Below are 13883 nucleotides of genomic sequence, written 5' to 3' on the forward strand. Positions count from 1 at the left end.
AGTGCCATTTATAGTAGTGGGAACTCGATCGTGTAAGAAATTTTGCACCAAGTTGTAACATTCAGCACATCTTTGTAAAAAACCGACTTGTGTATCTCTTGTATGTTGATTTGTCATCTACTGTAAGTATAAATAATCGAGAGGGTGACTATCTCTTGTACTTAATGGAGGAAATCACTGAATTATACAAGTTAAACTCAGATTAAATTGTATGTCCGATATTGGAAAATTAATTTTCTTCCTCTTCCTCGTTCAACGTCAACCTAATTTTATATGTACACGGAAAAAACAGGAGAGAATTACAGTGGGGTCTGATCATGTGATTCGTGGGGGATGACTAAGCACGCTATTATAACCAGAACCACTTTATCTTTCTTATTATATATATATATATATATATATATACTACTTCTTATACAAAAACTGTATGAAAAACTCCTTTGTATCATTATCCCAATACCACCAATAACTATCAGACATCTTGTTTTCTTCAACTGGCTTGTCAATTTCTTTATCATTAGGAATTACAATGGTAATATTATCGTATGGCTCCCCTGATATTACCAAATATTGGAAACTATTATCAGAATCTACGTCCTTTTCATCATCATCATCGTCATCGTCATCGTCATCATCTATAGTTTTACACTTTTCAATAAAATTGTGGCAGTTGTTTTGATTTTTTGAAGTCAATTCATAGTATGACATGATCCTAAACATCGGTTCTTCAACTGTAATTTTAGGGTATTTTACAGTTATCAATATTCCAATACGGAGACTATTTGGATCTCTTATCTTGGTTACTTTATAAGCAGGTTTTCCGATTTTATTCCAATGTCGTTTTTCAATGGTATTAATACTAAGAATATTTTGAGATCCTTGTAATTGCAATTGTCGTTGCTTATTTTGTTTTTCATCTAATAATCGCCTTCTTTCCAAATTAAGCATATGTTTCTTACCTCCTAAATGAGAAATATATGATGATTCATTGATATGGGTCGTAAGACATAATTTACACTCTAGTAAACCTAAATGATTACGGAAGACATATGGATCGTTGTCTAAATCTAACACATGAGTGGATAATAAATCCTTGATTCTTTGTTTAGTGTAAACATTAGTATCTTCTTTACTGGCTATTCCACCAGCACCTTTCTTAGAGTTGACTCTTTCTGAATAATCCATTTGTCGATGCTGTGTATATTAGTCTTCTTCTTCTTCTTTTTAGTCGTTGATAGTGTTTCTTGTTGGGAATGAAAAAATTGGGCAAGAATCACGATGATGAGATTTGAGACAAATGTCACAGGTCGTGTCCCAATGTCGCAAAGTTGATTACGCGTCTTCGACGAACAAAAAAAAAAAAAAGAAGAAAGAAAGAAAAAAAAACGAACAAGAAAAAGAATTCCACGATTTCAATTCAACTCAAATAGAAGTCAATATCAAAACACGTTTGATTGATTATAGTTTCTACTCACGTGTGTCATTCATATACTAATAACTACATACCCATTACTCCATCTCGAAAACTTGAATTGAAATTTCAACATTTTGACAACGTTCATTCAATAGTCTGAGACAAAACAATTTACTTTTTTAATCTACCTCGCTATTTGTTTTCATTTCGTTGCTTTTTTAAAATTTTCAAGTTGATAGATTTTCCTATTGTCAACGTATAAACTATGGATTCACCTATACATATCGGAGACTTGACTACTCAGTCTATTCAGCAACGATTGCTAGAAACACATATTAATGGAACCACCAGTTCCCCAGACTGTACATCAATAACAACAGTCTACTCATCCATATATTCAGGCGTGAAAGTTATACAACTAACATTAAAGTTCAGTACCAACAAATCAAATACATCATCTGAGGATGAAGAACTTATAATATTGCGTAGAGTTCAAGATTCATTTATCAACGTGACACAATTGTTTGAAATTTTGGTCAAATTAGATTTGCTTACTTTGAGTCAATTGAACAATTTTTTTGACAATGAAATTTTATCCAATTTGAAATACTTTGGATCTTCTACAAAAAACCCACAGTATTTGGATTTAAGATCACATGAAAATACTTATATAAAAGGTATCTGGATTCCATATGATAAGGCAGTCGAGTTGGCATTAAAATTCGATATCTATGAAATTACCAAAAAATTGTTTCTTGTTGATGTTCATGATTTTGAGAAGTTACCAAAAGCTAATAAGAGAGTATACGAAGAGGACGATGACGACACCGAAAGAGATATATTGGATTCACCTTCAAAGAAACAGAAATTGGACAAGGGCCCTCCAGTTAAAGGAACATTTTCAAATGGTGTTGTTGATAACAATCATGTACTTATTGATGCATTGTCTAGCAAAAACACAAATCATCCTTTCACATTACCAGCAATCATAATCAATGATGATAATATCGACATTGCCAATGACATCAAGATGAAGTTGGGTGAAGTTTTCAAGCGAGACGACGAACAATCTGATGGTATTTCGTATGAAGAAGTAAAATCAGCATTTGCTGGTCCTATGGCCAAATATTCCTCTGAGGCTATTGTTGATATCCCACTAGATCAAAGAGGACAAACAGCTTTACATTTTGCATCGACACTTGCGTCTTTGAATTTGGTTTCTGCTTTTATTCAATTAGGATTGAACTCTCCAATTAGAGGTAATATCGATGGAGAATCACCATTGATTTCATGTATCCAAGTAACAAATTCTATGGAAAAGGGGAACTTCAGTAAGATTCTCAGTAACTGGTTATATCCTGATTTATGGCTCTTGGACACCAAAAAGAGAAGTGTCTTACATCACTTGGCTTTGCAAATTGATAAGAATGACAGTTTCAAGTTTTACACCACCAAGATACTAGAGTATATCATATCTAATAATGACCAATTATTCTTGGATTTGCGTTCAAAATTACTTAATGCACAAGACGAGGATGGCAATACCGCCTTACATATTGCTATAGAGAAGGATTCTAAATGGTTTATCAAAGTATTGGTTAAATTGGGAGCAGATATGAATATAGACAATAAACATGGTATAAAAGCATCCGATTTTGAAATTGTGAGAGATGTCAACTCATTTGAAAGCAATGACCAAATATTTGAGTTAATTGTCACTGGATTGGAATTTTTGAACAAGAGAATTGAAATAAGTGGTGGAACAATACCAGAAATTGAAGAACCTAAGGAAATTAAAGCCCCAGTGTTGGTTGAACAAAATGAAAATTCAACTTCAGGAAGAATCTTTCAAAGTATACAACAGTTGCTCGCCAATACTAATGCCGAGTATGAAGGTATATTGAATTCCAAAAGAGAGCAGATTAAACAACTAGATCGAGCACTTCATGATGCGACTATTGTGACAGCCAACAATAGATTCAATGCCAAAAAGATCACCGAGAAATTAGTGCAGCTAGATAACTTGAAATTACAAGTTGCCAATGTAACAGATAAATTGACATTATCTAAACAAGAGTTGGATGAGAAATTGGATGATAGCAAGGAATATGATGCTGATGAACCATTTGTTATTAAACCAATATTTGAGAAATTGAAAGCAGGCGAACTGGTGGAAGATTTAAAGAATGACGAAACTGTATTGAATCAATTGCAACCTGCTCCTATACTAAAAGCCAGAATAAATGCGTATCGAGAAATAAATGCCCGGTTAGAGAAAGAGCTACAAACTTTGGTTGATTATAGCGAATTGACAGCAAAGTTTAAGAAAGTGGTGAGTATCTGTACGAATGTGGGGATCAATGAAGTTGACGAGTTTTTAGACGGGTTATTGGAAGCTGTTGAAGGTCAGCAATAATAGTCGAGACATCTATATAGACTATCTGTATATTTAAATTTAATTGCATTATTATAACACTTGAAACACACACACACAAGTACATATATTTAGATTAACAAATAGACAAAACAAAACAAAAAAAAACCTTTATCTATTAATTCACACCAAACCTTGGTATGAATTTAATGCAGACTGTATAGCACTATCCTGTTTACCTATACGTTTGAAATCTTCTAAAGTTAATGTATCAGTATCTTTATTTTTGCCAACCAATTTGAAATATTTCTCTGCTCTTGCTTCAGGTGTTTGTTCATCTGCAGGCAACTCCACCATTGGTCCCACCATTTTATATGTTGCTTGAATTATTGGTAGAATATCTTTATAACCAACTTTACCTTCTTTTTTATAATCATACATTTTAAAACTCCAATTTATTTTTTGTTCTTCAGTACCTCTACTTGTAATACTTAAAGCAATGATAAATTCTTTAAAATCAATATATTTGGAATTATCCAAATCGAAAACACGAAATAAATAATGACAATAATCAGTTGGATCTCCAAATGGGAAAAATTGTTTATATACTTTAACAAATTCTTCTTCAGATAATTGACCCAGTGGACAATCTCTAAGAAAACCTTTATACCACTGTTGTAGTTCACGTTTATCGAAATATGTAGCCTGTCGAAGTTGTTTCAAATCTTCCTTTGATAACTTGGATACTGCTTTTCCCATTGTTGATCAGTGGTGATGATGATGATGATTTGATGATTATGAGATATGGGAATGGTTTGTTTTGAATGTTGCTAAAAAAAATTCGTCTGTGTTGTCAAACAAAAAAAAAAGTAACATCAACAGAAACAAAGTAAAGTAAAGTAAAGTAAAGTAAAGTAAAGTAATGTGTGAGAGAAAGGGAAGAAAATAAAAAAATCACCGTACTGTACAAGGTGGGTTCGGCCGGGTGGTGGTGTCAGCTTTTGTGCGAAAATAAATCAACACCAAAATGGAGCCAAAGAAAAAAAAAAAAAAAAAAAAAAGAGGAAAAATTTTCCCCATTCTTTCTTCCTACTAGAGTTATCTTTTCTTTTTGTAATTAGTAATTTTCAGGATTTATCATTTATTATTATTAAACATGTTGAGAAGTGTATCTAGACTTGCCAGTAGAAGAACATTTACTACTTCATATGTTGCTTCAGCCAATTTTGGGAAACCTCAAAATCCTCCTATTGATACTGAAATCAAATTAAAGATCCAACCAATTGTTAGAACTGGAGAAACACTCGAAGTTAAAAGAGCTAGATTATTATACCAATCTAGAAAAAGAGGTATTTTGGAAAGTGATTTGTTGATGAGTAGATATGCTGATGCTCGTTTAAATTCCATGACAATGGAAGAATTGGATGAATATGATAAATTATTAGATGAAGCTGATTGGGATATTTATTACTGGGCCACTAAAAACTACACTGTGACTCCACTACCTGATAAATGGAAAGATTCTAAAATCTTGAAGGAAATACAAAAACTTGCTGAAAATGAAGATAAAGTTATCATGAGAATGCCTGAATTAAACATAAAGAAAGACTAGTTTTGTCATTTGTATTACATTGACTTTATTTATTTATTTCAATCTTGCTTGTATATATCTATATAAATAGTTGTTTATTATAGCCATTCGTTGAATGTACACTCCTTACTATTTTATTTTTCACTAGAGTGTGAGCATAATCTTCAGATAAATGTGTCAAAATTATTCACACTACCTGCAAAGAAAAGTTCATAGTAAGGCGGTCAATATTTTTGGTACTAGTGTGCAAAAAAATGCTAATATTACGTGACGGTTATCAGTTCATACTAAAAATGTATGCTTTAAATAGAATTAATAGCAGTAGACATACTACAATAGCAATTACTATTCGATTTTATATGTGATTCTCCCCCATACAGCATTATTAATAGTTTTATGAAGTTATATCACCAATTAAAACAGTTTTTGCCTTTGATTTCTATTGATTTGCAGAAATGGGGTCTCAATGGTGAAAATCTCAAGGGATGTTCCCTGGAAATTTATCTCTCGACGTAAACGGGCCGATAATTTTTTAATTTTAGTCGATAGTTACCGCGAAAAAATTGCAAAATTCAAAAAAAATTGAAATAAATTATAAAAATGCTATAATGATACAAATCTACGAATTTAGCACTATTAATAGTTTTAAGGATATTTAAACTCTACTAGAAGAATATATTCTCCTTTTATGACCGTCACAATAGATTCAAGTGACAGTAAATTGATGATATCATACTAGTACAACTGAAAATATACTACCAGTTGAATTTTGTATGGGGAAAGGAGATTCACGTCAATTTTTAAGATTTTTTCGTGTCTGGGCCAAAATTAAAATCACGGGAATAATCCAATCGAGTTGCTGATGAACCCCTTTGGAAAGACTATATGGTCTAAAAACCTGAAATAGAATATAAAGATAGTATATATGTGTCAATATGTATATGAATATTCTAATGAAAACAGTTTCAGCGGCCTGGATATCATAATTATTGACTTATTTGGGAAAATTATAATTCCCGATAAAAAAAAGATACTTTGATTTTTGAAGAGTAAGGTTTGATAGATAACTCCACCAATTGTTGACCAATTCACCCAGGAGTGAGTGTGGTAGTATTAAACAGTGATATAAATAACATCATGTTGTTTAAGTGATAAGAATCAAGCTAGAACCGATAGATCTAGCGAAACATATGCAACTTCATGAAATTGCTTTGGTTTGCAAAATAAGAAAATTAATTTCCTGTCGTCGCATTTTTGGAAATTTCTGTAAAATTACTGAAGTTTCTTTTTTTCCACCTTTTGGCAACTTTTGGGCAACCTTATAATGTTGCCATTTTTCAACAACATAATGAGGTTTTCAACAAACTAAAAAGAACATTGGTGTTTCTCACTTTTGGTTATTTTCAAAAGTCTTCCGCAACTTTATTAATTCACCTTTTTTTCCAAAATCTTGCAACAACATCAATTGACTGCTACTAGCTTTCATCATATTTTTGATATTTGAAAACACGAAAAAGTGGAAACCACAACAATATCGATAAACAACATAGTGGAATACTATGAAGGTTCTTATAGGCCATCATTATATATAAAATATTGACAAATATACATCAGCGGCAATTAATGAAACAATACTGTATCGGTATAAAAATCCAGTCTATACTTCATTCTACAAAGAGGTGGACTGTAAGTAGATTTGAAAGAAAAAATTCACCATTTAAATAAACTATTAGTAGTCGATGGTATGGAATAAATCAGCATTACAAATACTTACAGATTAAAGTTGGTTATTTGTTATGTTCAACCTTTTATCGATGTACAGTTTCCGCGAATTCTTGAATTTAGGTACATGGTTCGTACAAAAGAATCTGAAGAAAAAGAAAAAGAATTCAAATATCAGAAGGAAGGAAATATATAATGTATAAATCGGCTTCTGTTCCATTGCTATCCCCATTAATACTCATAATCACTATCTATTATGTTATTCTTTTATTATATAATCAAGTTAAATGCATAAAACCCACAATGGATCATGTTTCCAACCAATACAACTGAAAACACATAATCAGTTAAATTTTGTATGGGAAATAAAGATTCAAGTCATTTTTTGTATTTTTTCGTGTGTGAACCGATTTAAATATCACGGGAATAAACCACTTGAGTTGCTGATGGACCACTTTGGGAATACTAAATAGTCTAAAACCTGGAAATTGAATATGATAATAGTATATAAATGAAGCTATTTGCATGAATATTCCAATGAATTTAGTTTGAGCGGTATTAATACAGTGATTACTAACTTATTCAACAAAATGATAATTCCCGATAAAAAAAAGATACTTTCAAATTCCAAGAGTAAGATTGATAGATAACTCCTCCAATACTTAGTCTATCAATTCATAATGAACTTATACAGCATAATTTATCACTGCAAATCATATAGCATTTTCAAAATTGCAAAAATCGTACTAATAATGACAAATGTTGCAAATCGTGGAACATTTGGATGTCGCACTGTGACGACAGGAGAAAACAGAGATAATAAATGTTACTTTTTTCTGGAACATACAAATATTCTACAAATTTGGAACATTGAAATCTATGGATCTATGGAACGGACATTTAAATTTATGGATATATGGACGGAACATTTCTATATACAGATATATAGAGGGAAAATTTGTACATACAAATGCGCACCAAATCAGGAACATACAAATCAATGGTTTAATGTATGGAACATTCTGACGCACAGATATAGGGCTCAATCACTGAAACATATAAATGTACAACAAAAAGTGACATTCAAAAATATGGTTTCAAGGATGGAATATTTGAATATACATATATTTATTTTTGGAATATAAATTTCTAAGTTACCGCCATCAAATTCATGAATATAATCCACTGTTATGTGTTTTTCCTTATTCAGAATTGTGTCAAACTGATTCTCTTGATTGATTCCCATTATATTCAGATGTATTAGATAAAATATATGCCAAAAAGAATTGATCAAGAGTGTCGTAAATGATTCTCTTTTTTTTTCTGCTTACAGCGTTTCTACTTTCAAAGAAATTATTAATACTAGTGTGACGAATTTAATTCATAGTAAAGGAGATTAATTGTTCATAGTAAATGGACTCAAAATGTTCACACCAGTGGAAATAATATTTTCAAACTAGATGCCCTTTTTTTTGTTCATGCCATATATCATACATTTTTAGTATGAACAAATAGAGGTCACGTAATATGAACTTTTTTTGTGCACTAGTACCAAAAATATTGACTGCTTTAATATAAACTTTTATTTGCAGATTGTGCGAATAATTTTGACACATTTATCTGAAAATTATGCTCACAATATGGTGCGCAAAATAGAACTGGAAGGACTTTATTTGCTTGTTCATTTGAAGATCATATTTTTGTGAATATATACACGACCACTGTGTAGTTTGTAAGAGACAGTAAGGAAAACGGAAAAAAAAAGTGCACTGAAGAACAAGAACAAGAAGAAGAAGAAGAAAAAAAAAATCACTCATAATAAAATGAATGGAATTATAGGCAATAGAAGCAAGGATCATTGTACAAGAACCCATAGTGTTATTTATAGTCATTATATCATTCAAACGAATTCATTAAATCTTATTTATTGTATATATCAAGAGTGAAACATTTAGGAACAACAACAACTTACATTCATTTATATATCTATTGTTTACATTCATTATTGCAACGATATCATAATGCCCTACAACAATAATACACATTATGTACCTAGATATGGGAAGAATTCATCAAAAAAGTCATATGATGGCAATTCGAATGGTGGAAGGGATAATTCTAATCTACTGAATAATCAATCTTCAAGTTCTTATATTGGCGCTGCGGGCAAGGACTACGATAGTAACCCATCGTCATCAAACAATTCTGGTTCGTATTACAGTAGGAGAGATATGTATGGTAATTCAGGATACAGGTCAAGATATGAATCATATACACCAAAGAATAATTCATCTAGTTCAAGTTCATACTATAGAGGAAATTCCGGAGGAAGAGGTAGCACATATTATGGATCTGGTAGTCATCAAAACAGTTCCCACGGCAATAACAGTGGTACGGGATCTGGCGGAAATAACAGTAACAATGGTAGTGACTCAAGTGGAGGAAATCGAAGATGGCAAGGATTTGACCGACTGTATGATTCATATTCCAAATATCAAGATGGGGGCAGTGATAAGTTTATTTCACGAACAGGAAGTTATAATAACGCAAAGAAAGAAAATACCAATTCTGATTCAAAAGACGACCGAAGAAAAGGTTCTGCGATAAGTCTGTCGAGATACAATAGTTCAACTTCGCCCCATGATAGTTGGGTTTCTCGATCTATAGGTGATGAAAACCCGGGAAAGGAAAGAAGATATTTTGATGGGAATAATAATGATCATAGATCTAATGGCAATGAAATATCAAGAAAATCTAGTATTAAAGGTGAACTTAGTCCCATGCATAGAAGTGATTCAAGAAAGAGTTCTTATGGCGATATTCCAGGTTCCAAATTTGCAAAAGATGGATCAAGAAATACATCCAAAGAAAGTAGTAGACGAAGCTCGATAATTCAACACGAGGCTAAAAATGGGCTGGAGTCACCTAATCCACTTAAACTGGAGAATATCAATGCAAAGACTCCTACCACAAGCAATTTGTCTACCGATTTGCAGACAGAAAGGAATAAACCTGAGGTAGCTAAGTCTACTTCTACCATTGCTTCAAAAGCTAGCACCAATTCTGATGCACCAGAGCTGTCTAGAGTATTAAAAAAGAAGACATCATTTACCGACTATTTGAAGTCAGCAAAAGCAAAGACTAAAGATGAACGCGACGTTTCTATGGATGAGAACCCTGAAGCCAAACAAATGACGGAAGTCAAAAATGAAGAGCAAAACGCTGAAAACGTTCAAGAAAGCAACATTGATTCTAAGGAAATAAATCCCGTTAACGAAGAAAAAGAAACAAATACTGATGGCGATATTAAGAATGAAGAAACCAAGAATAACGTACCTGAGATTCCAGAATCCGCTAAAACCAAGGAAATGGAAACCACGCCGGTTAAAGAGGCTTCTTCAAATGAAGTAAAACTGGCTAATGACAGCATTGAAGAAGACGTGGATAATGACGGGGAAACCGAGTTGAGAAGAAAACTGTCCAATACTGATTCCTTTGCCGATACTTCAGTTCTCTCTCCGGTGAATGAGTCTGATGTCGATTTTAACTTTGAAGAATTAGCTGCTATCCCAGAAAGTTCCAAGGAAGAGACCAAGGGTGTAAGTGCATCTGGTAATGATAATACTTCGGAGCACGACGGTAATATTTCAGAAACTGAAACTGTAATTGATGAGGATCTTCCAACTTTAGAAGAGGGCAAAAAAATAATGCGTAAAGGTTCGAATGATTCTGAAAGACACGAATTGAAACAAGAACAGGCTACTGAAATGAAAAAAGAAGATAATGTCGATAATGATGATGATGAAAAAATCGATGACACGGAAGTAGATGTTAGCAAAGATACCGATAAGATCGATGACAATGAAAACGAATCTGTTACAGAAGTTTTGGAAACTAAGGTTGAGAGTCAAGGAGTAACAGAAGAAGCAAATATGGAAAAGACACGATCTAATACAGAGTCTGAAAGTGGGAAAGAAAACAAAGAGCAAATAACAGCAACGGTACCACTGATCAGTAAACCAACGAAATCAAAGATAACACCGTACAAACTTAAACGTGACTCCAGTGGGAGATCATTATTGCAACGAGCCTGCAAAAAGGGAAATTTCGAGGATGTCAAGAGTTATATTGAACGAGGAGCTAGTGCTAATGAGAAAGACTTTTGTGGTTTTACTTGTCTTCATGAAGCTGCTTTAGAAGGACATACAGAAATTGTTGAGTACTTGATTCAACATGGTGCCAATGTGAACGCCAAGGCTGACGAAGCTGGTGATTCAGAGACTCCTTTGATAGATGCGGCTGAAAACAAACATCTTGATACGGTTAAAGTTTTGTTAAAATATGACGCAGATCCTACCATTTTCAACATTGATGGCTTTACAGCATTAACTAAAATTTACAACGAGCACGATGGAGAAGAAGGGTATGATGAGATTATTGAGGTTCTTGAAGAAGCAAATGCTAAATGCAGTAATCGTGTTGCACGTGAAAGTAATTCCGCATCAGATTCTCCTGAGACTGGTAGACCAATCATTGAGGACCCGAACGATGCATATTTTGCTAATTTAATCAAACGAAAGGGAATTTTCAAACATGCTGCCGAGAATTCGAAGGAAGCTACTGCTTTATATTTTGTTTCGGGAAACAATTTGAAATCCAAGCCAGATATATTGATATTGGCTGCAAGAAATGGCCATGCTGAATTGGTTGATATTATTTTAGGTTTGAACCCTACGCCATTTGATATTGATACAGAATCTAGTTGTGGGGTGACGGCATTATTGGCTAGTGCTGGTCGTGGCCATTTTGATGTTGTTGAGTCTTTATTGTCGAAAGGCGCAGACCCTTTCAAGAAAAGAAAACAAGATGGATTGAATGCCTTAGAAATAGCCCAACACTCTCCACATTTTGATGCACGCGAAATCAGCGAGATCACCAAATACATGGAACAGAAGAGTGGTACAACGATAGTTTCTAATGTTACATCAAGAGTGGCTTCCAGAATAGCTTCTCGTTCTACTTCACGTGCTCCTTCTGTACCTATTACTTCAGAAGACGAAGAAGAAAACGAAGCATATGATGTGACTGTGAAGGGAGAGGAAGAGGAAGCAGATCAGAAAGTTGAAGCGCCGGTAACAGATCAATCAGCAGGAGATAAGATTCAAACTGATGAGGAAGAAGAAAATAAAATACAGACACAAACTAATATCTCCGATGAGCATGAGCCATCTGCTGAAGAACAAGAAACTAAAGAAACTCACAAAGATGATGATCATGATGATGAAGGTGAAAAAGAAGAAGAGCAAGAAGTCTCTGAAAAGATTCATAGCAATGAAGAAAGAAAGCGAAAGCATGTTGAAATTGAGGATGGTTCATCGGATGAATCCCACCATTTGAAGAGAGTCAAGTCAGAGCCTAAGCCGAAAGTGTTGAAAAAGGAATCGTCACCACGCGATGATCATCCAAACGAGCATTCTCTGGATCCAAATACGAAAAACCATGATTTAATTCAATCAACGCCATCATCTCCTGCTTCCCATCTGTCTACCACGACTGCAATCCATAATCTGGTATCAACAAAGGTTCATGAAGAACAGAGAATAAGAAGCGTGGAAGAAACAAGGTTATGGCAGGAGAAAGTTGAAGCTAAGAAGAAAGCTAGAAGGGAAATGTTTTTGAAGTCCGAAAAGGAAAAGGAACAGAAACGTAAGGAGGAAGAAGAGAAGCGTATTGAAGAAGAAAAGCGAGCTGCCAAAGAAAAAGAGGAAGAAAAACTGAGGTTGGCTAAAGAGGCTGAAGAGAAATCGAAGGCATTGTTAGAAAGAAAGGTTGCTTTAAGAAGAAGCTTAACACAAGACCATTACCCAGTGGGTTTAAGACATGTCAAATTTGATGGTGCACCTACTGTGGCCTCAGTGGAAAGGTTTTTACCTTTATACGTATTTGTTATTGATAACAAGAGATATATGACAGACTTGCAAGTTTCGTTACTTACTTCGACTGTTGTTTCAAAAATCCTGGAAAAAATTCCCGAGGACAATAAGCGAGCTGCGACTTCAGTTGAAAAGTCCAAGCTCTGGAAGTTGTTTTTCAAGTTTATTGGACTTGATATTCGAAACCCGCATAATGATGTGAGGAAATTGAAAAAGGATGGACAGGAACGATTCCAGAACTTGTTGATTCATTTTATTGAAGAAGATGCGCTCAAACTGTACTTGGAGAGTTTCCCAATAGTTGCTGAAAGAATTACACAGAACCAAATTGAAGTATCATTGGATATATTAAGTGGATTTGAGGATGTTTCTGCTGATGGTTTGGTGGTAAATGGAAATGAGGAAATAATTATTGATTCTACGAAAGTTAAGAAATTTATCCCTCCACACTTAGGCTATAGAAAAGATGTTCTTAGAACTGTTACTACGTTGTCTCAACCGTTATGGTAATACTTCCAAATAGCATTATAGGTGATATAGTATATTTATTTATGTGCATTTTATTATATGTCATTCATTTGTAAGCAGAGCATGTAGGTGTAATGTAATGTAATGGATGTGAAGATGAAAACTTGTGTTCGCATGTTTTCCAATATATATCTGAAACTTTACGAGAAAGACAAAAAAAAAAAAAAAAAATTTACTACCTACTGGTTCCATCCCATCGACAGAATTCAATGAAAGACCAAAAGTTGTATGTAGTAGAACTTTGATTCAGTTTGTATTTATGATAACATACTAACAAGTTCACTAGGATATCAAGATCATCTCTATATGATCTGCAATCGG

At 33.5% G+C, this 13883-nt stretch overlaps 6 protein-coding genes across 6 annotated transcripts; 4 read left to right on the forward strand and 2 right to left on the reverse strand. All coding sequences in view use genetic code 12, as the record gives it.

Moving 5' to 3' along the window:
* Window positions 1–405: 405 nt before the first annotated feature.
* CTRG_03218 (uncharacterized protein) lies at window positions 406–1185 on the reverse strand (the record flags this gene model as incomplete). Its single annotated transcript, XM_002548875.1, has 1 exon — window positions 406–1185. The coding sequence occupies one exon, from the start codon at window positions 1183–1185 to the stop codon at window positions 406–408; it is 780 nt and encodes a 259-aa protein (XP_002548921.1).
* A 494-nt stretch (window positions 1186–1679) lies between these two features.
* SWI6 (transcriptional regulator) lies at window positions 1680–3830 on the forward strand (the record flags this gene model as incomplete). Its single annotated transcript, XM_002548876.1, has 1 exon — window positions 1680–3830. One exon carries the CDS (start codon window positions 1680–1682, stop codon window positions 3828–3830), a length of 2151 nt encoding a protein of 716 aa, XP_002548922.1.
* Window positions 3831–3971: 141 nt separating this feature from the next.
* CTRG_03220 (frequenin) lies at window positions 3972–4547 on the reverse strand (the record flags this gene model as incomplete). The annotated part of the gene is made up of 1 exon (XM_002548877.1): window positions 3972–4547. The coding sequence occupies one exon, from the start codon at window positions 4545–4547 to the stop codon at window positions 3972–3974; it is 576 nt and encodes a 191-aa protein (XP_002548923.1).
* Window positions 4548–4944: 397 nt separating this feature from the next.
* Window positions 4945–5400, forward strand: CTRG_03221 (succinate dehydrogenase assembly factor; the record flags this gene model as incomplete). The annotated part of the gene is made up of 1 exon (XM_002548878.1): window positions 4945–5400. One exon carries the CDS (start codon window positions 4945–4947, stop codon window positions 5398–5400), a length of 456 nt encoding a protein of 151 aa, XP_002548924.1.
* Window positions 5401–7781: 2381 nt separating this feature from the next.
* On the forward strand, window positions 7782–8246 carry CTRG_03222 (uncharacterized protein; the record flags this gene model as incomplete). The annotated part of the gene is made up of 1 exon (XM_002548879.1): window positions 7782–8246. The coding sequence occupies one exon, from the start codon at window positions 7782–7784 to the stop codon at window positions 8244–8246; it is 465 nt and encodes a 154-aa protein (XP_002548925.1).
* Window positions 8247–9122: 876 nt separating this feature from the next.
* Window positions 9123–13544, forward strand: CTRG_03223 (uncharacterized protein; the record flags this gene model as incomplete). The annotated part of the gene is made up of 1 exon (XM_002548880.1): window positions 9123–13544. The coding sequence occupies one exon, from the start codon at window positions 9123–9125 to the stop codon at window positions 13542–13544; it is 4422 nt and encodes a 1473-aa protein (XP_002548926.1).
* Between the last annotated feature and the right edge of the window lie 339 nt (window positions 13545–13883).

Source organism: Candida tropicalis (genome assembly GCF_000006335.3).
Source record: "Candida tropicalis MYA-3404 genomic scaffold supercont3.4, whole genome shotgun sequence".
NCBI lineage: Eukaryota > Fungi > Ascomycota > Pichiomycetes > Serinales > Debaryomycetaceae > Candida > Candida tropicalis.